Source organism: Neofelis nebulosa, chromosome 2 (genome assembly GCF_028018385.1).
Source record: "Neofelis nebulosa isolate mNeoNeb1 chromosome 2, mNeoNeb1.pri, whole genome shotgun sequence".
In the NCBI taxonomy this organism is placed as follows: domain Eukaryota; kingdom Metazoa; phylum Chordata; class Mammalia; order Carnivora; family Felidae; genus Neofelis; species Neofelis nebulosa.
Window position 1 is genome coordinate 160,163,022 of NC_080783.1, and position 26,004 is coordinate 160,189,025.

Genomic DNA, 26,004 nt, shown 5'->3' on the forward strand with positions numbered 1-26,004 from the left:
TACTACTGTTACCATTACTGAAATACCAATTCTTAGTACTTACTACGTGCTAGCCAGTGTTGTAATCAATTTGCCTACATCCTCTCGTTTAATCTGTACAGTCTTGTGAAGAAGTTGTGATAATTCCCCTTTTTGTTTCAGATGAAGAAAGTGAACGTCAGCAAGAATAGGTGACTTGTCCAAGATCAAAGAACATGGTTTGATGTAAACCCAGGTGTTCTCACATCAGAGCCCAAAGTTTCATCATTTTGAGCTGAAGTAAGTTTATATGTATTCACTAATCGTTGGCTCCCTTACTTTTTCTAGATCAGTCATTGTCAGCAAGGTTAGATGTAATAAATATTCCTTTCCTTTGTATTTATTTCATCAAAAGAAATTTGAATTCACATAAAAATTCCCATATATAAAAGATACAGTGTAGTTCTAGGTCTACTCTAAAAAAGTAACTATTGTTACATATCACAATTTTATTTCTATAATACCTAAGAATTTTATAGCTCATTCTCTTTTTAAAGTGCCAGTACCAAGAGTGCCTTCAGCTCACCTGCAGCCCAGGAGTTGGCTGCCTTACTGATGGTCTATTGGACTCTTTGATCAAGTTCCCAAAGTCTCAAATATAATCTACATAGGAAATCAGAGTGCACAAGTCATACAAGCAAAAGACTTGTTGATGCATTGACATAATCTATGCACACAGTTCAATGTATCACTACAGAGATGCAATGGTGAAAATATATACCTTTTTCATAAGCCCACATCAAACAGGTCTGTTCATCTTTTTCACCACTAGACCTGCTGGGATCACAAGCTACCAGATTCATATCAGCTCCATTGTCCAGTAAGAACTGAACCAGGCGAATGTGACCATGGTAGCAAGCAGAGTGCAATCCTATAATAGAATGAAAGTATGAAAGGAGAAAAGAGGCAAACCGAACCCCAATTTTCAAAAGATAGTTATTACCACATCATAGCATTTTTGCCAGAGATATAAATCAAAGATAGATTTCTTTGATGAAAATTTAATTCTACTTATTGAACAAACATGACATACTTCAAGCAAAAGAAGTATCCTATTCTAGTTGATCTTCTAGACAGATTTCCTTATGTTTAGCACAATTTTTAGTATTTCTACATCCACTGAAATTACCAAGAACAAGTGTTAGCATCCTTTTACAAGAACAAAGACCCCAAACAAGTGTTTTTCTTGAGCAGCAAGCCAGGCTAAGGGGTCAGTCTCTCCTGGTACAGATCATAATAGATACATCAACTGTAGATAATTTAGCACAATAATGAAACTGACCAAAAGACAGTCTGCTTTTTATTATCACCATGCACCATCAATTCCAAATGATGTCATTGATAAAATATCCCTCCTCATTAGGGTTGACCACTCCCTCTTTTCCCTTCCCTCTTGAGCATCCCACTATTCTTAAGTATTGATATACATCAAAAACTGGTTATGTTTCACTAATGTCTTACCTGTGTGCCCATCTCTTCCTTGGTGGTTGATGCTTATAACATTCTGGTCAAGAAGAAATTTAACCAGGTCAATGCTCTTACCATAGGTACAAGCACTGCAAAAATACAACATAAAGAAAACAAAAGACTTCTGTTATGGGTTGAATTGTGTGCCCCACAAATTAATATGTTATAACTTACAACTCTTATAACTTCACAGTGTAACTGTATTTAAAAGGGTACAATTTAAAGAGGTATTTAAGTTAAAATTGAATCATTAGGGTTGGCCCTAATCCAATATTACTGCTGTTCTGATAAGAAAGGAAGATTAGTACACAGATGACACAGACCGAGGGACAATCATGAAAAGGCATAAGAAGAATATGACCATCTACAAACCAAGGAGAGGTGTCTGAGAAGAAACCAAATCCACTGACATCTTGATCTTGTACTTCCAACCTCAAGAATTGTGAGAAAATAAATTTCTGGTGTTCAAGCCACCCAGTGTGTTGTATTTTATTATGGCAACCCTAGAACATGAATACAGTCCTGATTCACCAGGCTATTCCAGATGCTAGTGTGTATACAAGAGTGTTAAAGAGACAAAGAAGGGAGAACAAGGAAAGGAGAGAGAAGGAAGTGATAAAAAACAAGCACATGTGGCAATAAAATCCTGAGATTCCCAAATCTGGGCCTTCGAGATAAGAAGTTGAATAAAACTTCTAGTGTACTATTATTAAATATTTCTTATGATACTCTTTTTCATAAAAGGAGGAAAAATATTGCAAGTTTATTTCAGTTTTACCTATAGGCCCTAGGCATTCTGCAGGACAACTGAATGGGGGAACTTAGAAGGGTCCAGAGAGATTTAGGTGACAACTTGGACTTGTGATTGGCATCTGAAGTGGGGGGTGGGCAGTTTTGTGAGCCTGAGCCCTTAACCTGTGGGATCTGACACTAATTCCAGGTAGATAGTATCAGAATTAAATTGAATTATAGGACACACACTTGGTGTTGGCAGAAGATTTGGAGAACTGCTTGGTGTGGGAACAACTCACACATGGCTAGGATCCTGTATTTTGACGTGAAGTATTGAGTGTTTTTTCCTTCCAGACTCAGTTCTAGAAGAGTTAGTTCTCTGGATCTTACTATTTCCTCTTTCTGAGATGACCTTGACCAAATCCTTATTCTTTAATTAAATATCATTATTTTCTTCAAAGAAATACTATTATTCATCTAGCCGAACTGTTAGTCCATCTATGAAGACTTCTTATGAACCAAAGGCAAAGTTCATTGCTATCTCCACTGTTTCCTTGTCATTTCAGTCTTATGGCACTTATCACATTGCATTATGGTAATGGACACACCTCTGATTACCTTGATATCTTACAAAAGAGTTCCTTTAAGTAGGGAAGGGTCGGTGTCATCTTTATGTTTTTACCAGTGCCAATACAAGGCAGGTCCTTAATAAGTCTTTCTTGAATAATTGAATGGATAAAAAGCTGCCACTCAGTGCAAAAGATCTAAGCACCATTAATTATTCACATTATAAGTAGGACCCATAACACTATACTTTTAATGTTCCATTGCCTGAACTGTCTCATTGTTTCTTTTCAAAGTGACCATTTACAGGAATTGATGAGTTCCGAATATATACATACATGTGTATACATATGTATTACATGTGTATGTGTGTGTGTGTGTGTGTGTGTGTATATATATATACACATATGAAAACAATAACAGAAATGTATTGAATGCTTTCTACTGAGTGCAAAGCACTGTGATTTTTACATAGAAAAATTTCAGAACCAGAGTGAACTCCTCATGTAAAGGGAAAGTTTCTTTTATAAATATGTGCTTAAAGTGAATAGAATAAAAATATTAATATGTTATTCGTAGTAGCCACAGGGTTATACAAAATAAAACGATTCGATACATACTTTTAACTCACTTCACTGAACTTGTCATAGAGACTCTAGAGGTGACAATCATCCTTTGATTATAGTTGGTTCCAATTTATGTGCACAGAGTAGCAAAATGATTTGAAAACTAGCCTAAGGTGTCAGCCTTAACAAGCATGACCTAATGGGGAAAGAGGACACCAGTAACTGTACATATCAGTTCTGCCAATTATCCCTTTGACCAATTTTGACTGAAAGCATGGTCCAAAGAGTTCTTGCATCTGTTCTGTTACAGAACATGCAGAACACAGACATAATATTTTGGTATTAGAACATGAAGACATATAAAAAGCACAGAATTTGGAATCGGGTAGGTATTTAATACATGATTTTCTAGTCATAATATTCTCTGGCAGATACTTACCTTCTCTGAGCCTCAATTTTCTTGTCTGTCAAAAAGGGATAATAAAACCTACTTCATAAAAGGTTATGAGGATTAAATGAGATAATGGGTGCAAATCATCTGACATATACTCGCCACTCCATAAATAGTTTTTCTCACCTCCCTTTGGGCTGGACTTTTTGTATGATAAGATAAATCTGAACATCCAAGCAAAATTGGACAGGGTGATGCCTTATCAGGAAGCACAAGCTTAATATTAATTCCATATGAAAAAAAAGTCTCCTCATTTCTATTAGTCACCAGTGCAATACAAACATTATGTAAATAACATAGTAGTCTTAAATATATTTTTTAGAGGTTGCAAACTAGCCAAGAAATCTGTAATGTGTATGTAAATGATTTTATATTCAAGGTGTATTAAATTCAAAGTATTGTATTATTTTTATAGCAAAAGTAGCTCATTGTTAAAAACAAGCATATCAATTTTTATAAAACATCTGCCTCACTTTTGGATATTTTAGGGAGCTATGGATCTTATTTTTAGCAATCTTTTCCCTCCTTTTCTAGAGCACATTGTAGAGGACTCTCATGCATTCCTAGAAAGGAGTTAATGCCTTCTTAGGTATCTCAGTGGCCACCGCGACTAGGCTTTTACAGGCTGACAGATGGATGTCTTAGATAGGTAGATACATTTGCACATAAGGTTTAAGTGGTAAGGAAAAAAGTGTCACATTTGATGCTGATGAATTCTGGTAATGAGATTCTTGTCGGAGGAGGATTATGGGCATTGCCCCTTTTGGCAGCTTTCCGCTGAGTGAAGTGGAATAGAAGCAATATGCTTACAGATGTTGATATGCCTGTTGCCTTGGCAACATCAGTCCCTGTCTTTGTGGCTGCTGCCAGGAATGCAGCATCTGGCTCTGGCCCCATCTGTTGTACTGACTGCAGCATCTGCCTCTACCTTTTCTTCTGTGCATCTAGCTTGGGCTCCTTGTCCTCTGCCCACCCTCTGCTCTTGCTCTCTGATTGCAACATCTGCCACTCTCCATTCTTGCTTTATGTGCACAACTTCAGGTGCCAAAGTGTATCAGCCACCCTTAGTGGCTATTGCACTTAAACATTATTTTACCTGTGAAAAGGTGTTTCACTGAAGATGTTTTCTTTAGTCAGACTTTCTATCCCCGATATTTGGATGATTTCCTTGGCGACTTCAAATTTGCCATTGTAGCATGCCCTAAAATTAAAGAAAATGTTTTTATAGTAGTAAGAAAGTACAGGTAGTAGAGCTGGAGGGTGTATGGAACTATACATATTACTCACAGGTGCAAAGGGGTATCACCATAGATATTAACAACGTGCGGCTGAACTTCAATATCGCTCTGGAGCAGGTACTTCACTATGTCGTGGTGTCCAAAACGAGAACAGAAATGCAGTGGGACATGGTCTTCATTGTCCTGAGCATTCACTGTCATCAACAAGAAAGGAAAAGTAGGTTATCTGGAATCCTCTGTTTCTCAGCCTTCTTAGGTGTAGTGTCAGGGACTTTTCTAAGTGCCTGAGAGACTCCTGGAAATTACCAATTAATGATAATAATAAAGGAAATTAAGTGCAACCAATTTAAAAAGTTATAACTCTATTCCATTGCCCATTGCCACATTCAACAGGCTTTCTTCTAGCTTCCATAAATTCTATGGAATGCATCTAATCAAATCTACCTTGCACAAATGGAATAGTTCAGGAAACTAATAAGTATCCAAAAGATCTTTGTGGTCTTATTTCCACAAGTATCTCCTTCCAAAGTGATTTTTTTCTCCTCTGTAAGATGTTAAAACTTACAGATCCTGGCTAAAGCACCATTCCCAGAGATTTTGGTTCAGTAGGTTAGGTTGGGGTCTAGCACTGTGTATGTTTACAACACTGTTCAGGAAATTCTGATGTGCCAGTAACTGAGAATTATCATATGACAGAATACAAAGCATGGCATAAAGAAAAGAAAATAAGCTTTAGAGTGAGGCAGCCCGTTTTAATTATATTACCACAGTTATTTGATATTTAGGTGTTCACTCAGTAATGGGCATCTGTCCTTCTCTTTGGCCCAGCCAACCTCATAACCACTTTGGACATTTAGGGAATTTCCTACACTGAGAGAACTGACTAGAAGCCAAGCCCATGTTCTATCATATGCTTTCCAAGCCTCCTTTGCAACTAGGGCACAGGATCAGCAGATAGTGACCGTATGTCCTGGATTAGACTTCTTATCCTGGCATGATTTTTAATGGTGATCCTTTTACTTTCAACAGTGTCCTGCTTTTGACACTTTCCATAGGCTCCTCCAGTTGACACATTATATAAGACTCTGACATCACAGCTGACCACACAGAAAAGCAGACCTAATCTATCTTGGCAATGTAGTAATGGTAGAGTAGCTCCATCCGATTTCCAGAGGCAATGATTCCAGTCACAGATTCGGTGCCTTGCAAGGTTGGTGCCAGGAGCACAGAGTGTTGGCATGTGTGCCTAGCAGGGGTGGCAATGTGTCTTTAAATCACTACTTTTGGGGTGTGATTTTGGATACTGTTCCTCACTGTAAGAATCCCAAACCTGGGTTTCCATCCTGTTCAGGGGAGACACTTTGCACTAATTTGTATCTTTTAATATATTCATTTTACGCCTAAATTAGCAAGAGTTAGTTTCCAATGCTTGCAAATAAGAACACCTGATTGATACATACTCATTCCTCAACAAGTATAAAATGATCACTGTGTGCCAAGCAGGGTGCTAAGTGTTGAAGATACTGATTTTTTATTATCAAAAACAATGGATATGATAACACTATTGTTACAGGGATGCGAAAAAGATTAAAAGAGATCATGATGAGAAAATATCTAACATGATTCCTGTAACATATTAGTCACTTAATAAAAATGTGTATTCTTATTTTTCACTAATTTGCCTCCTAGATGTTTGCTAAGTGTTAAGGTCAATATGCTATAAATGTATAGCATCTATACCCTCAAATAACCTGCAATCTAGTTGAACATTCAATAATTACAGGCCTGAAGTAATAATAACTGAACCAAGCTGCTAAATTCTGGATCTGCTGTAGCACAATTTTTAAAACTAAAATAACTGAATCATCTGCTCTATAGCCATTTATTGAATTTGATTACTTTGTTCATCTGTAGAAGGTATTTTATTCAAAATAGAAAATAACAATCCTCAAAAAACCCATATGTTATCATTCTTATGTATCTATAATAAAAAGTATCCATAGAATCAAAAGAATTAAAGAAAAAAAAAATGAAAGGATAGGAAAGAAAAGAAAGGGAAGGTAATGGTTAATTTAAAAAATGTGCAAATAGTTTATTACTACTTGTTGTTATAACTAACATTTAACATTTAATGAACACAGTCCTTGTAGCTGCTTTATTTGTAGACAATGATTCTTATTTTATTGTCCTGCAGGATCTTAAGCCAAAGGGAAATCTTTAACAAAGTCGCTGAACTTCTCCTCCCATGGCCGTTATTGAAAAATAAATCTTTGAATCTTTTTTATTAATGAGTGGCTCAGAAGGACACCCTTGCTTCAGAAGAATGTTCCCAGTTATTTTGATTATCTTTCTTTTTATGCTACTTCTCCTTTGTTCACATTCTGTTGGAAGCCAGGGAAAGTCAATACCATGAGTCAATGCTTTACAACAGTAGGGAGTCCAGGGCAAGTGGAGGTCACATAAGAGTTCCTGAGGTCCAGAGGGGACATTGTAAAGCAGAGTGCAGCACAATTTTCCACTAATTCATAGTTTGCCTGTGGCCATCCCTAGCCCCACCCAACATTATTCTTCTCTAGTTGAATCAATAAACTTCAAAGTACATTATCTACTTGGTGAATTACCAGCAGTGGCCTAGATGGTCTTCTCATCAAAGAAGAGATAAATACCAACCAAAGGAAGGAACAAGCCAGGAGATATCCAGATCAGACACAGAGTTTATATATACACATCTATATTTCTGTGTCAGTCATTGTGATCTACTTAGTTTTGTCTTGAGCCAATTTTCAGTGACCAAAAAAACCCTATATATCATTATATCTTGTCCAAGGGTAAGTGAATGTATGAATGATATTCTATTTGCTCTAATTTAGCATTTTATTGGGAGATTTAAATAAAGAAGAATTTCAACCAAAGAAGTAGATGTAAATAATTATTAGGAAAATATTTATCGCCTAGTGCTCTACTTCTGAAGAGAGCATGTGTTCAGTAAAGTCTTTTGAAAGAAAGATTAGGTAAATGGGTGGGTGGATGAGTGCTACTTCTTGCTTCTCTCTCCTTATTGATCTTAAAGATAAAATAAAAATTTCCATAGTAACCCAGCAATGTAAGTACTTCCCATTAGCTCTGTAAAAGAACTCCCAAATGTATCTTAAACACATTTTAAATAACAAATCTGTGTAATAGCTCTGACAAGATATACTTTTAGAAATAAAATACTTCCTCTTACCGGCCATGCCCTAGAAATTTTTGTGATTTTATATAATATCCAGTTCCATGTGAAAGGAACTGTAGCATTTAATAGATGACAAAAAATTAATAAACTGAATTTAAAATTTTCCTTAAATTAAAAAAAAAATTAATGTTTTATTTATTGTTGAGACAGAAAGTGACAGAGCATGACCAGGGGAGGGGCAGAGAGAGAGGGAGACACAGAATCCGAAGCAGGCTCCAGGCTCTGAGCTGTCAGCCCAGAGCCTGAAGCGGGGCTCGAACTCACAAACCAGGAGATCATGACCTGAGCCGAAGTTGGAGGCTAAACTGACTGAGCCACCCATCATTAAATTTTTTTTTTAATGTTTATTTATTTTTGAGAGAGAGAGAGAGAGAGAGAGAGAGCAAGCAGGGGATGGGCAGAGAGAGAGGGAGACACAGAATCTGCAGCAGGCTCCAGGCTCTGAGCTGTCAGCACATAGCCTGACACGGGGCTCTAACTCATGAACAGTGAGCTCATGACCTGAGCAGAAGTCAGAGGCTTAACTGACTGAGCCACCCAGGCACCCCCCATGTTTAACTTTATTCAAATGATAAGTTGTGAGGACTCGATCACTACTTTCTTCTTATGGAGTCCAAAAACATTTTGATCTTTTCAATCTCATTCAATAAGCATTACATTTCTCCTTTCTTTTTTTTTTTTTTTTTTTCATTTTCCTAAGGGATACAAAGAAAACTAGAGACTTGAAACATATATATGACTGAATAGGTCAGCCTCCCAAACATGCTAAACTGAAGAGGTTGCTTTCAGAATTACATGTTGGCTAATTTTGTAATCTGAATTTATTTTCATTTGTGACATTCTGTTACCATGGAAACATACTGTACATACCAGATTTCAAATTGTGCCCCTATTGGGGTCATTAATTTACTCTTCCTCTTATGTCCATTTACCACAGGCAAGGGCCAGATTTAAAATAAATCATCTGGAGGCTTAGCTACACTTTGGAATAAATGACTAGCTGATAATAAATCCTGTGCAGTGTGCAGTAGCACAACACATCTTCTGGCTTATTCTTTGCAATTGGTTGAAGTACAAAAGGGACTTAAATATCAAGTGTGTATTAGAAGGAAATAAAAATACATAAAAATCTGAGTCATGCTGTCTTTTGATATTTTAAATGATTGAGTAGAAAGCATGTAGTGCTTGTGTGAATCAGAAAGAAAGTGTTGAAAATTCTATCATATGATGCTGGTATGTAGGGGGAATACGGGTGCAATATTTATTTCAATGTCTTTTGTAAGAAAGGAACTTTGATCCTGGAGACATGCTGATCAATGATACTCATTTTGACACCACCGAGCTTTGGAGTTGCACAGAGGAATAAAAAGCTGAGGTTGGCATTGATAATAAAAGGAAAAAAGTGAGCTGTTCCTGACCCTTTGGAAGAGCGAGGCAGTTTCAAAAACACAATTATGTGTTCAGTGGTTCATACAGGTGTACCTCTGCCTATTCTAAACCAACAGAATCAAAGAGACTGCTTAAACAAGGTCTAAGGAACGGCATTCCTTGTATCCTGACAACACAGGTTATTTATGATAATGCTATAGAAGAAATACCTCCGTTATTACATACTGGCTCATAGAAAATGACACCAACTATATTTCTCAAACTTTATAAAATAAAATAGCCCTCTTTCCAACATGGAAACTGGAAACTACCCTTGCCTCTTGCTACACTAGTCTCTGGAAGCCTTTGTGTTTTCCTTACATGTAGGTGAAAACATTGATTAGCTTTACGAACTGAATATTGATCTCAATTTTGGACCAAGGAACTGGCAGTTCTAGAGCTCTGACAACCTCGTCCTTTTGTAAATGTGCATCATTTCTGCTGCAAAGGCCAGCAGCTCTTACAGCTGGGCTTTTAATTAGGTCTCTTGGGGGTCAATGGAAGAATGTTGGATGTGCCTGAGAGAATTTAATGACAAGATGTAACTCTAAGTGAATTTGTGTCAAAAAATAAAGTTTGTAAGGAAGAGAAAAAGTAAGAGAAAGGAAGAACTTTCTTCAACATTCTACTTTTAATCAATTTTCTAAAATTCATTTTATTATTAAGAAAATTAAAAGTTGTGGGAAATTCTATTCTGTTAACCACATCCTAAAATCTTTCTGTGTATGCTGAAACTTTTTTTCCTCCCATACTGATCATGCTGTAATGTTGTTTCCACCATAAATAATAGTAATATCAAATATTGGGGAGGAAATGGGGAGCAACTGGAACTCTCATATATTGCTGTGGGAGTAAAAAATAGTACAAACACTTTGGAAAACTCTTTGAAATTTCCTAAAAAGTTAAACATGTGCATACAGAAATGCTACATACATGCACACACTCCCATATACATACCCAAAAGACATAAATATATATGTTCACACACATACACACAAAATTGAATGAGAATGTTTCTGGCATCTACATTCATAAAAGCCAAACACTAGAAACATCCAAACATCCATTAGAAGGATGATGGATAAACAAATTGTAGAATATTCCTATAATCTTTAGCAATAGAAAAGAATAAACTATGATTCATGCAACAACATGGATAAAAATTAAAATCATGTTGTCAGTCAAAAGAAGGCAGTCCCAAATTACATGGACTTCAAGAACAGAAAAAACTAACCTATGGCAATAGAAGCCACAATAGCTTTTGTTGTTAAAGCTATTTACTAAGAAGAGAGCACAAGGGAACTTTCCAGAGTTCAATTGTCTTTTCTTTTCTTTTTTTTAATCTTTATTTATTTTTGAGAGAGAGAGAGACAGTGTGAGTTGTGGGGGGAAGGGGCCAGAGAGAGAGGGAGACACAGAATCTGATGCAGGCTGACAGCACAGAGCCCAACGCAGGGCTCAAGCTCATGGACAGTGAAATCATGACCTGAGCCGAAGTTGGAGGCTTAACTGACTGAGCCACCCAGGCGCCCCCCCCACCCAGAGTTTAATTTTCTATATTAAAATGTTCTATATCTCGATCTGGGTGGTTTTGCATGAATTTATCGATGACAAATATTCCCTTAAGTCAATATTCACTTAATTGCTATATGCAAGTTTTACCTCAATTAAGAAACATATTAGTGAAAAATAACAAAATAATGATTTGTCTAGAAAAAAACCTTAGTTTTCTTGAAGTATCTAATATATTAAGAATTGAACTAAAATGTATAAAAAGGATTAACATATAGATTCATTATTATATTAAAATAATAAATTATGATTTGTGAAACAAATTAGCATATGCAATTAATCAGCTTCAGGGTTATTCACTACTAAATAAGGAAAATGCAAGTAAAAACTATACATAAAGTAGAAGATAGCAAAAGTGTTCTAAACATATAATCTTACCATCTGCTTTGCTGCCTTCTTCCATCAAGAGTTTTGCAATATTAAAGAATCCTTTTGCAGATGCAAGGTGGAGGGGCCTATCTCCAACTTCACCACTTACATTTACATCAGCGCCAAATTTCAAAAGAAGGCGGGTTACCTAAAGGATCCATTCATTTGAAATTAGTATCAAAAGTCAAACAATGAAGCAAAGCTTTCAAAAATATGGAAGAAGACATATCATTAAATACTTCTCTTAGATTATTTTTACCTGAAAATAACAGCAAATCTTAACTAAATTGGCCTAGACAATAAGGAATTTATTATTGTATCACCTCACAAGAAGTCAAAAATTGGAGCAATTTCAAGGTTGGATCTTCAGTGTACATAAATAATCCTCTCTAAAGTCACTCATAATCTGCCCTGAGCCATCTTTTCCAAAGCTGTCTTCTGGCTAAAGCCAGCAGTATTTACTTGATTCTTCATTTTCACAGCAAATCCATGCATAGGTCACTGATGGCCATCTTGTTACCGGAGTTCTGGGTTCTTTTCTGAATTTATGAATAAATGGGACATAGCTGAACTATCAGCATCTTCCTCAATTAGCTGAGATCCACACCCAAAGGAAGAGAGAGATATGGAATGTTATTCAACTTAGGAGTCTTCCAGGGATTGTTACAGGTAATTCATAGGATTTCTTTTTTTTTTTTTTTTTTAACATTTTATTTATTTTTGAGACAGGGAGAGACAAAGCATGAACAGGGGAGGGTCAGAGAGAGGGAGACACAGAATCTGAAACAGGCTCCAGGCTCTGAGCTGTCAGCACAGAACCCGATGTGGGGCTCGAACTCACGGACCGTGAGATCATGACCTGAGCCGAAGTCGGCCGCTTAACCGACTGAGTCACCCAGGCGCCCCTCATAGGATTTCTTTAAATTATTTATAATATCTACTTATTACTTATTATTAATCTTAAGTAATTATTATACTACTTATTATACTACTTATTTATAATAAGTTATAAGTAATATATTAAATAATAATATTACTTATTACTTATATATCTTCTTACTACTTATTATTTCCAAATAATTTCTCCAAATCTGACATTGTCTCTTCTGGGAATTGCAGAAGTCATTATAATGATCTCAAGAGGTAAATTAGAGGTAAGTTTGTGCCATCAAAATAACAGTTATGGGAGAAGCCCTCAACTGACCTGACAACTTAAGTGTTACCATAAAAGTGAATTCAAACTCTAAAACTATTTTGACTTTCTATGTGGCAGCAAACAGACATGTCTTAAACAGAAAACTGTCAAGAATATGGTACATATTTGATAGAAATTCTAGGCAAAAAAAAAAAAATTAGCAGTATGGGATGTAGAAAAACATCCTATTGAGTGTAGTAGGTAAAGAATAAGGGTTCTGAAGTCAGGCTTCTTTTTATTAGCTATGTCACTTTTAATAAATTATATGACCTTTCAAAACTTCAGTTTATTCATTGCTGAAATGGGAATCACAATAGTTCTACTTCATAGAGTTGTTATGAGGATTAAATAAGTTATTACATGTAAAGCACTTACGAAAGTGTCTGGTACTCATTAAATATTAGCAGAAGTGGTAGCACAAATGTGTAACATGTGTATTTTATCCATTTGTTGGCTAATGGGCAGACCAATACTTGATTCAGGAAAAATTGGAGCAGTAAAAGTTAGTCTCAAGAACTGTGCATTCCTAAGCAGATACTTCCATTTACAAAGACTCCATAAATTCTGATTATGTGACTTTATAATGGACAGCTTTAAACTATCTTTGGAATCGATTGCCTATTAAGCACTATTATTATATACCTAGGAAATATTGCTCTTGGTCCAAAACATCTACTCTTCCACTTAAAAATAAGTAAATAAACAAATGGCAAGGAACATGGAACATTAGGCACATTTATATATCGAAAGTACCATTCTCCTGTCAGCATATTTTAGCAAATGACAATAGCATCCATAAATTACTTATGTGCTGTCTTTGCACACAGAAAGTGAGTCCCTTATCATAAAAAGGCCATCCACATTTTAGCATAATTTTATAAGACTGTGACTATATATTCAGGGAAAGTAAACAAATTTAGCTCTCCATCCAACATGCATAGAAGCTCTTTATATTTCTGTGGGTGAGGAGGTTAATCACCAAAGAGGATGACTCTACAAATAATATGCATTGTGTATATCCTGTTTCTGCCTAAAGTCAGAAAAGTACAGATTTTTTTCATCATCTGGGCTTTTAGACCCTGTACTTTCAAAAGCATTTTCAGTGCCCAGCTCTCCAGTACACTCCAGTGCACTTTGAGCAGCACATCAAATGAAATGAGAAATCTTTCCTAGCTATAGGTCACGCTTCACAGGTCTGAGAGTGTCCAAGCATATGCCAGCTAGCAAAGAAATAAAGGCACAATGACTAGAAGAGCACAGAGACACAAGTAAGTTTGATTTTTAACTTGGGATCCTGAGGCAGTGCAATGGCATGACCTCTACAAAGGTAAAAAGGTATAATTTTACTCCATAATTGAGTAAGACTAGAGATGTAGAGATATAAAGTGAGGAAGAGTGAAAATGGGATGTGAAAAGAAGAGTTAAGTTTTGGTTATCCAATTACATTTGTTATTTCTGTTTTATTTGGGTCAGTTTAGTTTCCTAAGGATAGCTAATTGGCGATGTTTGAAAGTAGCACATACAAGTTTTGTCTTTCAATATGTTAAGGTTAAAATCAATGGGCTTATTTTGTCCTGGGAGGCATGTCACATAGGCTTTCTTTTCTGGAGACAATTTGATTTTTAACTCATTAGGCATTTACCTCTTTAGAAAACAGTTTGACCATTCCGTAAGATGTTGAACATAGTGTTAACACATGAGCCATCAATTCCACTCTTAGATGTACCCAAGAGAAATGCAAACAGATGTCCATATCAAAACTTGTACATGATGTGGGCATGGGGCGGGGGGGAAATGGGTGAAATAGATAAAGGAGATTAAGAACATGCTTATCTTGTTGAGAACTCAGAAATGTATAGAATTGTTGAATCATCGTATCATACACCCAAAACTAACATAACACTGTATGTTAATCGTATGTGAATAAAAAAAATTTGAATGTTCAAAGCACCATATTCAAAATAGCCAAAAAATGGAAAAAATAAAAATATCCATCAACTGATGAATGGATAAATAAAACCTGGCATATCCATACAACAAAATAGTATGCCACACTAAAAAGCAAGGAGGTACTGGTATAACGCTATAAAGTTGATGAATCTTTTTTTTTTTTTTATGTTTATCCATTTTCTGAGAGACATAGTGTGAGTGGGGGAAGTACAGAGAGGGAAACACAGAATCAGAAGCAGACTCCAGGCTCCAAGCCGTCAGCACAGAGCCCAACACCAGGCTCAAACTTAAAAACCATGATACCATGACCTGAGCTGAAGTGGGCTGCTTAACTGACTGAGCAACACAGGTGCCCCTAAAGTTGATGAATCTTAAAAACGTGCTAAGTGAAAGAAGTCAGTCACAAAAGACCAGGTGTTGTATGACTGCATTTATAGGGAGTCTCCAGAAGGTAAATCTATAGAAACAGAAAGAATATTAGTATTTTCCTCAGGCTGGAAGAAAGAGGTTGGGAAGAAGGTGGAAGTAAGTGTTGTTTCTGGGGGTAATGGCTTCATTCAATTAATTGTGATGATGGTTGCACAACTTTGAATATACTAAAGCCATTGAATTACACAATTTAAATTGATGATTTATATCTCTCTTTTTTTAATATAAAATTTATTGCCAAATTGGTTTCCATACAACACCCAGTGCTCATCCCAACAGGTGCCCTCCTCAATGCCCATCACCCACCCACCCCCACTCTCCCACCCCCCATCAACCCTCAGTTTATTCTCAGTTTTTAAGAGTCTCTTATGGTTTGGCTCTCTCCCTAAGTTTTTTTTTTTCCTTCCCCTTTCCCATGGTCTTCTGTTAAGTTTCTCAGGATCCACATAAGAGTGAAAACATATGATATCTGTCTTTCTCTGTATGACTTATTTCACTTAGCATAACACTCTCCAGTTCCATCCACGTTGCTACAAAAGGCCGTATTTCATTCTTTCTCATTGCCAAGTAGTATTCCATTGTGTATATAAACCACAATTTATTTATATCTCAATAAAGTTGTTAACAATTTTTAAAAAAATCAATGCACTTGGGAGTTAGAGCACTAGGCCTTGAATAACTAGCCCTACAAATTTCCTCGACTTTCTGATTTGTCTCACTGATAGAAAACAAATAAGAAGAGGCTCTTAGGTACAACAGAATAACTATAGGCTTTGGGATCAGACAGACCTCAACATGTATTCCAGCTCTTCTAATTAACTGTGTGACTCTGGCATGCTACTTGACCTGAGTGAGCCCTTGCATATCATTGGCAAGAGGGGGAAAATAATAGTTAACTTTAGGATTGTGGAAAAATCACACACACACAAAATAATCCACATAAACTTCCTGTCCCATAGTATGAGCTCACTCACATGGTAACTCATTAAGTTCATTAGGTTTCCGTGAAGGTCAAATGAAACTATTCATTGAATGAAGGCACACTATAAACTTTAAAGCATTCTATATATATTATTATTTTATTACAGAATATCAAATTTTAAAATAATTACCTGTTATATAATTATATATCTAAAGCAAATTATATTTAAAGCACATTCAGTGATTGTTTTTTATTTTTTATTTTTATTTTCAATTTTAATTTTTTAATATAATTTATTGTCAAGTTGGCTAACATACAGTGTATACAGCATGCTCTTGGTTTTAGGGGTAGATTCCTGTGATTCATCACTTACATACAACACTCAGTGCTCATCCTAACAAGTGCCCTCCTCAATGCCCATCACCCATTTTCGCCTCACCTCTGGCCCCCATCAATCCTCACTTTGTTCTCTGTATTTAAGAGTCTCTTATGGTTTGCTTCCTTCCCTCTCTGTTTGTAACTATTTTTCCCCCTTCCCTTCCCCCATGATCTTTTGTTAAGTTTCTCAAGTTCCACATATGAGTGAAAACATATGATATGTCTTTCTCTGACTGACTTATTTCACTTAGCATAATACCCTCCAGTTCCATCCACGTTGTTGCAAATGGCAGGATTTCATTCTTCCTCATTGCCAAGTAGTATTCCATTGTATATATAAGTATTTTTTTAATGTTTATTATTTTTGAGAGAGAGAGAGAGAGAGAGAGAGAGAGAGAGAGAGAGAGAGAGAGAGAGAGACAGTATGAGTGGGGGAGGGGCAGAAAGAGAGGGAGACACAGAATCCAAAGCAGTCACCAGGCTCTGTCTGAGCTGTCAGCACTATGCCCGATGCAGGGCTGGAACTCACAGACCGCGAGATCATGACCTGAGCAGAAGTTGGATGCTTAACTGACTGAGCCACCCAGGCACCCCTAGTGACTGTTTTTTAATTTTTTCTAGGTTATTCCATGTATTAATTTCCCACTGCTGCAAATCACCACAAATGTATTGGATTAAAACAGCACAGATTATTCTCTTAAAAGTTCTGGTGTTCAGAAGTCTAAAACCAAGGTGTTGGCAGGTTGTATTCCTTCTGGAGGCTTTCATTTCCTTGCATTTTCAGCTTCTACAGGCTGCCTGCATTCCTTAGCTTGTTACCCCTTCTAGCATCACTCTAACCTCTTACATTCACTGACACTTAGGTTTCCTGCTCCTTATTATAAGAACCCTTGTGATTATATCAGGTCCACCCAGGTAATGCCAGCCTAATTTCCCCAACTCGAGATCTTTAACTTGATCACATCTGCTAAATCCTTTTTAGGGTAACATTCACAGGTTCTGAAAATTAAAGCATGAACATATTTTGGGGGATATTTTCAGTCTACCACATTCCAGGACAGTAGAAAAAAAAGAAGCCCAGTTTTTGAAAGACACATTTTTTCATAAAGGAAGGTCTTTATGATTTGTTTTATTGTTATTGCACTAGTATCATCATAGTGACAGTTATTGAGAATTTGCCAAACACTTGAAATTAATATCTCATCATATCCACAACCCTATGGGTAGGCACTATTAATATTGTCTCCATTTTACAGATGAAGAAACTGAAGATCAGGGAGATGATATAATCTACACATGGTCACAAAGCTAGGAATTTTTCAAGTACAGGCTGGGTGATTCCTGGGAGTGTACACTTACTGTAGTGCCTCCCTTGGGTACTGAAACAGTTAATGAAAATGAATCACTTGGCAGGTGCAATGTTTCTATGCATCTATCAGATCCTCAAGGTGGAACTGATGATAATATGGCAAAAATAATCCAAAGGATAGCTTAAATATTCCTTCTTTGAGGCTAGGGCAGTTCCACAAAAGCCTGGAATGGTTCCCCAGCCTTTGGAAATCCTACCATCAGACATACCTGTTCATGTCCATAGTATGCTGCAATGTGCAATGGAGTGAAAAAAACTGCATCTTGAACATTGACATTTGCTCCATGTTGCAGCAGGACATCAGCAACCTGGACAAGAAAGAGAGCTCAGGTAAGACCTTTATTTGGGGCATCTGCCTATCAAAATTCATTTTACAACCACCAGGTACAACTCTTCTTCAGGAATCACCATCCAGGATGAGTTTTCTTCCATCTCCCTTCTCTGAAATCTCCAATGGCTGCTTTTGTACAGAAAATGAAGACCAAATCCCTTACTGTGGCTTCCAAAGGTCTCCTCAATCTGGCATTATCCTTTAAATGTATTTCCCATTATTCTCTTTCTTAAACTCAATAATGTAGTAAGATTGCATTCCATTTCCTGCTCCTTTGAGTCTTGGATCACATCATTTCCTCAGCCAGGAATTATCTGCTGCCCAATCTACAGATATTTAAACCCAAGCTAATTACCTTCTACTCCCAGTTTTCTTTGATTTTCCTCCCTTCATTGCCAACTGACTTTCTGAATTTGTCTTCCTTCTTAAATCTCATGTAACTTTCTTTCATGCCACATAGAATATAAAAAAAAAATTATATACATGTCTTTTCATCTCTACTAAAGAATAAATCCTTTAAGGACAAAATACATCACATTCATCTTTATAATCCTACCCTGGCATGTTTCCATGCAAATAGTAATCATTCCAAAGCTTATTGAATGAATGAGTGAATGAGTGAATGAATGAATGAGCAAGTAAAAAACACTACCAGGAGGTGTTGGGCAACTGTCTTCATGGAAAATTACAGATTGCCAACAAATCTGCTAGCCCTTCAGATTTCTTCTCCTCTCAAAGACCTATCTCTATGTCTCACTTCTCTGGAAAATTGTTTAGAATCATTTCCTTCAGATGTGTTCATTTTTATTGTAGATTTTCCTAATGCACTATCTATTTGTCATGTGGTAAAATAATATACATTTGGGAACATTTTCAAAAGTCTGTTAGACTTAGGAGAGAAAACAGGAAGATAAGATCTAAAAGCTCAAATGACTTATGTTCTAACAACTCTTCTGTTCCAATAAACAAATTGCGTCCTTAGTCAAGTTTCCTTTCCTGTTTGAACCATAGCCTTTCAGAACTGGAGAGGCACCATGGACAGACATTACGTATTAAACCCCTATGTTTGAAAGAGAAAGAAATTGAAAATGAGAGGAAGTAGAAAATTTCTCAAAGTCATGGAGCAATTGTCAGCACAGAAATGAATCTTTAGGCTCTTGCTTGACCTTTGTGTCTGAGTGCTCCATAGTTTTAAATAGTTCATTCACTCAATCATCCATTTATTCATGCATCGATACACAATTTATTGAGCATGTATGAGCTAAAACTGTGTTGTTTTACATGTTTATTCTCAAAATTTATTCAATCACTAGAATAACATTAGAAGTGATTGACATACAAAAAAGGAATTCTTGTTGGGCCATTTGAAATTTCTGCTGGGTTCAAAAATATAAACAGGTGTATAGGCTTCTATACATTCCCGGAATTATGCTTTTGCTGATATTTGGGTATTGCTAACTAATGATCCATAGAATACATAATGTATACAATGAATTGTTTTTCTAATAACAAATCAAAAGCACAGTTAATATTTAATATTTATTGAGGATATATTATGTGTCAGACCCTGCACTAAGTGCATAAATGGTAATTGGAGTGTCCTGTTTCACACAAAACACAGAAATATAGGTGCTACTCTTCCATTTTAAAGGTGAAGAAACTAAGCCTCATGAACTCAGTTAAGTTCCTACAGCTAGTAAAGGGCAGAACCGGAATTCAAATCTAGGTTCCCATTGATTTTAAACATTTTCCATCAGGCTCCTCCTGTGACCTTGACCTCATTAAGGCTAACCTTTAAGTAAATGAACTGACTCAAACCCAGATGAGAGGAAACTTTCTCTCAGTAGAAGCTCTGTAGATTCAGCTTGGAAATGAATACCAGAGCCATTTACATAAAGCATGTCATATCTTAGACTTCACATGCCTGAGAGTTCAATCTTAGGAACCTTTACAGAAGGTCACAAAAGATCAAGTAAATGAAGCTTTTTACAATTTCTCTTATTTTAAATATAGCATAAAATAAAGTAGACAGCATGCATTTTTATTGTAATAGGGACTCTCCAATGTTAACATATAGAGCCAATTTCTTAGGCATGGTTCCAGAACTTACTTTCATTTTAAAAGATAACAGCTCTTAGGCTTCAATAAGTGGTCCAAAGCAAACTTTTTTCCTCCTAAGTTTGCACTTATCCAGTCATTCAGAAGGTCAATCTTTTGGCTGAAACTTCATTAATTATGGAGTGCTGGCCTTCTGAGAAACTGTCAAAATGTAAGTCTTAATGCAACCACACAGAGTCATTATTGAACTGTAGGCTTTATTTAGTTTGTTTTAAAATTTAAGGAAATATTTAACTATTGAGAGCAATGTACACTGGAATTATCTGAAAAATGTTATATGTTACTTATATGAGTAGAATGCTCTTACTGATTTTTATGACTTTTGGAGTCATATGGGGAGAGTATCTCTTGGCATAAGGGATATGGCATATATTATGGGAATGTAATGTATTGTGATGTACAAATATGTCTGTCATGTGGCTAAGACAAATACACTTGTATTAGCATTTAGCCTGGAACATATATGTATCAGATCATTTTATCCATGCTTCCCTTCTCTTGAACTTGAAAAAGTTGGTAAAGCAATTTCACTTGCTTTCTGAAGCCCCATAAAGTCACAGTCTAAATCTATTTATTTGCCACTATGCTAAGTATATGATAGACACCCAAATAATTGTTCAATTGGTCTGTATTTCTGGTAAAAAAAAATATATATATATTATGAAATATATTAATTTTGATATATAATGATATACAAGAAATTGTATACCATCATTTATAAGGGAATTTATATATTAACAATTAGGACTCAATTATATGATAGAAATTTTAAATAATTCAATTCAATAATTGATTACTTATTTTAAATTAATATTTAGCAAACCCCCTTGCCTTCTCCATGCCAGGAACTGTGATTAGAGTTTTATATGTATACATTATCTCATTAAGATTTTTGCAAGGCAGGGGCACCTGGGTGGCTCATTTGGTTAGGCGTCTGACTTTGGCTCAGGTCATGATCTTACAGTTAGTGAGTTTGAGCCCCGTGTTGGGCTCTGTGGTGTCAGCTCAAAGCCTGGAGCCTGCTTTGGATTCTGTGTTTCTCTCTTTCTCTGCTCCTCCCGCACTCATGCTCTGTCTCTCTCTCTCTCAAATAAATGTTAAAAAGAATTAAAAACATTTTTTGCAGGGCACAAAATTATTGGCTTAAGATTTTTTGATAAAATACAGTTTTGATTTTTTTCCTTGAAAGCAGTATCAAAACTACTAGTGAAATCGTAAAGTAGAAAAAAGTGTTATCACAGAAAGAATATCTTAATAATCTTTAAACACTTTAAGGAAGTGAACTGTATTATATTTAGATTTGTATACCTGACATATATGTCAGTATTATTATTATGATTAAAGGAATGATACTCAAATATGGTCTGGTAACTAGGTACATTTTCCTGATTGAAGGATAAATACCAAAAAGTGCTTCCCATTAAGTACTTGTTTTATGAGCATAGAAAGTGGATCCTTATTATTTTAAGAGCTCCTGATTATTTTGATACTAGGAATTACTATATATATTATACTTTACAGATATTTTTATTTACCAGTTAACTCACCAAAAGATCAAAGTGGAGCCTCTTCGATTTTCAGGCTGTAATTTAAACATGTATTTGTACATTCTGCTCTTTTTCCTAGAAAGCCTCCCTTCTCTTTCTCTGCCTGTCATATAACCACTCTCAAGATCAAGCTTATATTCTTTTTTTTAATTTTAAAAATGTTTTATTTATTTTTGAGACAGAGAGAGAAAGAACATGAGCAGGGGAGGGGCAGAAAGAGAGGGAGACAGAATCCTTAGCGGACTCCAGCTGCTGAGCTGACAGCACAGAGACTGATGCGGGGCTTGAACCCACAAACCGTGAGACCCGAGCCAAAGTTGGACACTTAACCAACTGAGTCACTCCGGCGCCCCTGATCAAGCTCATGTTCTTCAAGAGAAGTTCCTACAAATACTTTACCATATTGATCATTTCTTTCTCTGAATGATTCTAATACTTATGCTCACAACTTAACCTTCCCATTAATTATCACTGGGGTAAACCACTATTATACAAAATCTTAAACTTTTATTTTCCTGTTCTAAACGTGCCTCAGTGAAGTGTAAAAAGTTTGGACTTCAGGAAAAATAATTTGTCACTGCAATTTAATCATAACTAAAATAGCCAGTGCTTACAATTTAAAATTCTAGAGACATGCAGAAGAATGAAACTGGACTACTTTCTTATACCATACACCAAAATAAATTCAAAATGGATGCAAGGTCTAAATGTAAGACAGGAAACCATCAAAATCCTACAGGAGAAAACAGGCAGCAACCTCTTTGACCTTGGCCACATCAACTTCTTACTAGATATGTCTCTAGAGGCAAGGGAAACAAAAGCAAAAATGAACTATTGGGACCTCATCAAGATAAACAGTTTCTGAAAAGTGAAGGAAACAATTAACAAAATTGAAAGGCAATCAATAGAATAGGAGAAGATATTTGGAAATGACATATACAATACAGGATTAGTATCCAAAATCTATAAAGAAATTATCAAACTCAACACCAAACAACAAATTATCCAGTGAGCAAATGGGCAGAAGACATGAATAGGCACTTTTCCAAAGAAGACATCCAGATGGCTAGTAGATACATGAAGATGCTTAATATCACTCATCATTAGGAAAATACAAATCAAAACCACAATGAGGTACCTCATGCCTGTCAGAGTTGCTAAAATTAACCACCCAAGAAACAACAGATGTTGATAAGGGTGCAGAGAAAGGGGAACACTTTTGCACTGTTGGTGCAGCCACTCTGGAGAACAGTATGGAGGTTCCTCAAAAAATTAAAAACAGAACTACCCTATGACCTAGCAATTGCACTATAGTAGGTATTTAACCAAAGGACACAGGTGTGCTGTTTTGAAGGAGCACAGAACCCCAATGTTTATAGCAGTGGTATCAACAATAGCCAAATTATGGAAAGAGGCCAGAAGTCTATCAACTGACAAATGGATAAAAAATCTGTGTTTTATTTTATATATATATATATATATATATATATATATATATATATATATAATGGAATATTATCTGGCAATCAAAAAGAATGAAATCTTTCCATTTGCAACTCCATGGATGGAACTAGAGTGTACCATGCTCAGCAAAATAAGTCAGTCAGAGAAAGACAAATATCATATTATTTCATTCATGTGTGGAATTTAAGAAACACAACAGATGAACATAGGGGAAGGGAAGGAAAAATAAGATAAAAAGATAGAGGGAGGCAAACCATAAGAGACTTAAATACAGAGAACAAAGTGAGAGTTGCTGGAGGGGAGGTAGGTGGGGGGTGGGCTAAATGGGTGATGGGCATTAAGGAGGGTACTTGTTGGGATGAGCACTGGGTATTATATGGCAGTGATGAATCACTGGGTTCTACTACTGAAACCAGTACTACACTGTATGTTAACTAACTTGAATTCAAATTAAAAAATAAAATAAATTAAAATTCCAGAGATGCTAAAAGAATGTCCATAAGAGTAAGGCCCTTATTGTTCTTGCTTGCTGAATGCTTCTCCTACAGTGTGACTTTAACTTATTTGACTTGGTCTCATTTAGCACCCCCTCTATACTTCATTTTATGAAAGCCATTGATAGCAATGAAGAGAAAAAAAGATCATATCAAGAGGAACTAAATGTCCCAGGGGAAAGAAGTAAAATAAGGTAAATTCTGAATGGAATAAAATGGCAATCAATGTCAGTTGAAATTGTCAAAGTTCAATATAGTGTCTTATACCAAGTAGATGTTCAGTAAATATCTATACTTTTAAATTAAAATTTTCTTTGCTTTAAGTGGTATCATTTTCCATGACTTTTTGTAGTCTTCCTGAAATTAAAAAAAGAAAATTAACATTTTTTTATTTTTGAGAGTGACGGAGTGTGAGCAGGGGAGGGGCAGAGAGAGGGAGACGCAGGTTCCAGGCTCTGAGCTGTGGCAGAGCCCAACGTGGGACTTGAATTCATGAACTGTGAGATTGTGACCTGAGCCAAAGTCAGACACTTAACCAACTGAGCTGCCCAGGGGCCCCTGTAGTGTTCCTCAAATTTATGTCTATACTGATGTATAGTTTATTTATAGGATTTATAGTTTATTTAAAGCCATAATTTTTACTTCAGTATGGCTTTATCTACACTTTATAATTGAGACTTACAGAAAGCAGAATCATGAGACTATATTAGGATAATACCCATTTCCATTTATTGGAAAATCTGTATCGGCAAAACTTTAGAGGAAAATGTTTTTTTTTCTTTTTAGTTTTTACTTTAATTCCAGTTAGTTAACATAGAGTATTATATTAGTTTCGGATGCACCATATAGTGATTCAACAATTCTATACATTACTCAGAGCTCATCACACAAGTGTGCTCTTTAATCCTCATCACCTATTTAAAGCATCCCCCCACCCATTCCCATCTGGTAACCATCCATTTGTTCTCTATAGTTGAGAGTCTGGTTCTTGGGTTATCTAACTCCATCTCTTTTCCCCTTTGCTCATTTGTTTGGTTTCTTATTAGAGAAATCATATAATACTTGTCTTTCTTTGACTGATTTATTTCACTTAGCATTATACTCTCTAGCTCCATCCATGTCTTGCACTGTTGGTAGGGATGCAAACTGGTGCAGCCACTGTGGGAAACAGTATGGAGCTTCCGCAAAAACATAAAAATAGAAATATCTTATGATCCAGTAATTGCACTACTGGATATTTACCCCCCAAATACAAAAACACTAATCCAAAGGGGTACATGCACCCCTATGTTTATAGCAGTGTTATTTACAATAGAGGAAAATGTTTTCTAAAGTCTATGCTTCATGAATTCAAAATGATCCCAGAGACATTAACATGCAAGTTGATTTAGATTGGTATTTCCCAGTTATTTCCTTTTTTAAAAAAATTTCTAACATTCAACAACCAGTTTTCAATTATGTCCCCTTGAACCATTGCCCTCTCTCCTAAACTTTACAGACAATCTTCTTTTAAAACTAGTCCATACTTTTTGTCCACATTTCCTCACCTCCTATTCATTCCTCATCCCACTACAATTTGGCTTTAGACCTCGCCACTTTAGTAAAATTTCTGTGTAAAATGACATCAAAGGCCTCCTAATTACCCATTCCAACAGATACCTTTTAGTCTTTTCCTTATTTTATTATTTATTTTACTATTTGTCTGCTCCTTGAGATTCTATTCTCCCTTGGGTTGATTGACATTGTAGTCATTGAGTCTGCTCCCTACCCCTCTGCGAACTTATTATTATTCCTCTATAGAGGTGACTGTTCATCTCTTAAGTGTTTCTGAAGTGTTGCTTTTTCCTTACTGACAACTGTTTCGTTGTGTTTCTTTTTGATCTCTTGTTGAAGTTAATATACACAAAGCACTTAGTACAATACTTGGTACATAATAGTAAGTATTCAATAAGTGGTAGATATTAGCCATCTTGCAGTATACATTCTCTGGCTGATCCCATCTACTACTACTACTACTACTACACCTCTCTCCAGTTATATGTGTTTTTCCCAGACTTCCTTTAACATAAGACCTACCTCCTTTGGCAACTGCTATTCCTGTTATGTATTTCCACTCTATTTCCCAACCACTTTTTGTCTGGGAGGATAGAGCCCCCCTGCACTGATCTCT

General features: G+C 36.0%; 1 protein-coding gene across 4 annotated transcripts in view; it reads right to left on the bottom strand.

Moving 5' to 3' along the window:
• The window catches only part of TNNI3K (TNNI3 interacting kinase), a 290,431-nt gene that overhangs the window by 182,909 nt on the left and 81,518 nt on the right, over positions 1–26,004 (bottom strand). For all 4 annotated transcript variants that reach the window (XM_058716964.1, XM_058716965.1, XM_058716963.1 and 1 more), the window contains 6 exons: positions 18,090–18,188; positions 11,647–11,785; positions 5,086–5,230; positions 4,895–4,999; positions 1,480–1,574; positions 740–889 (listed from right to left, as the gene is read on the bottom strand). In XM_058716964.1, the coding sequence (XP_058572947.1) occupies positions 740–889; positions 1,480–1,574; positions 4,895–4,999; positions 5,086–5,230; positions 11,647–11,785; positions 18,090–18,188 (733 nt within the window). The remainder of the gene's footprint in view (positions 1–739; positions 890–1,479; positions 1,575–4,894; positions 5,000–5,085; positions 5,231–11,646; positions 11,786–18,089; positions 18,189–26,004) is intronic.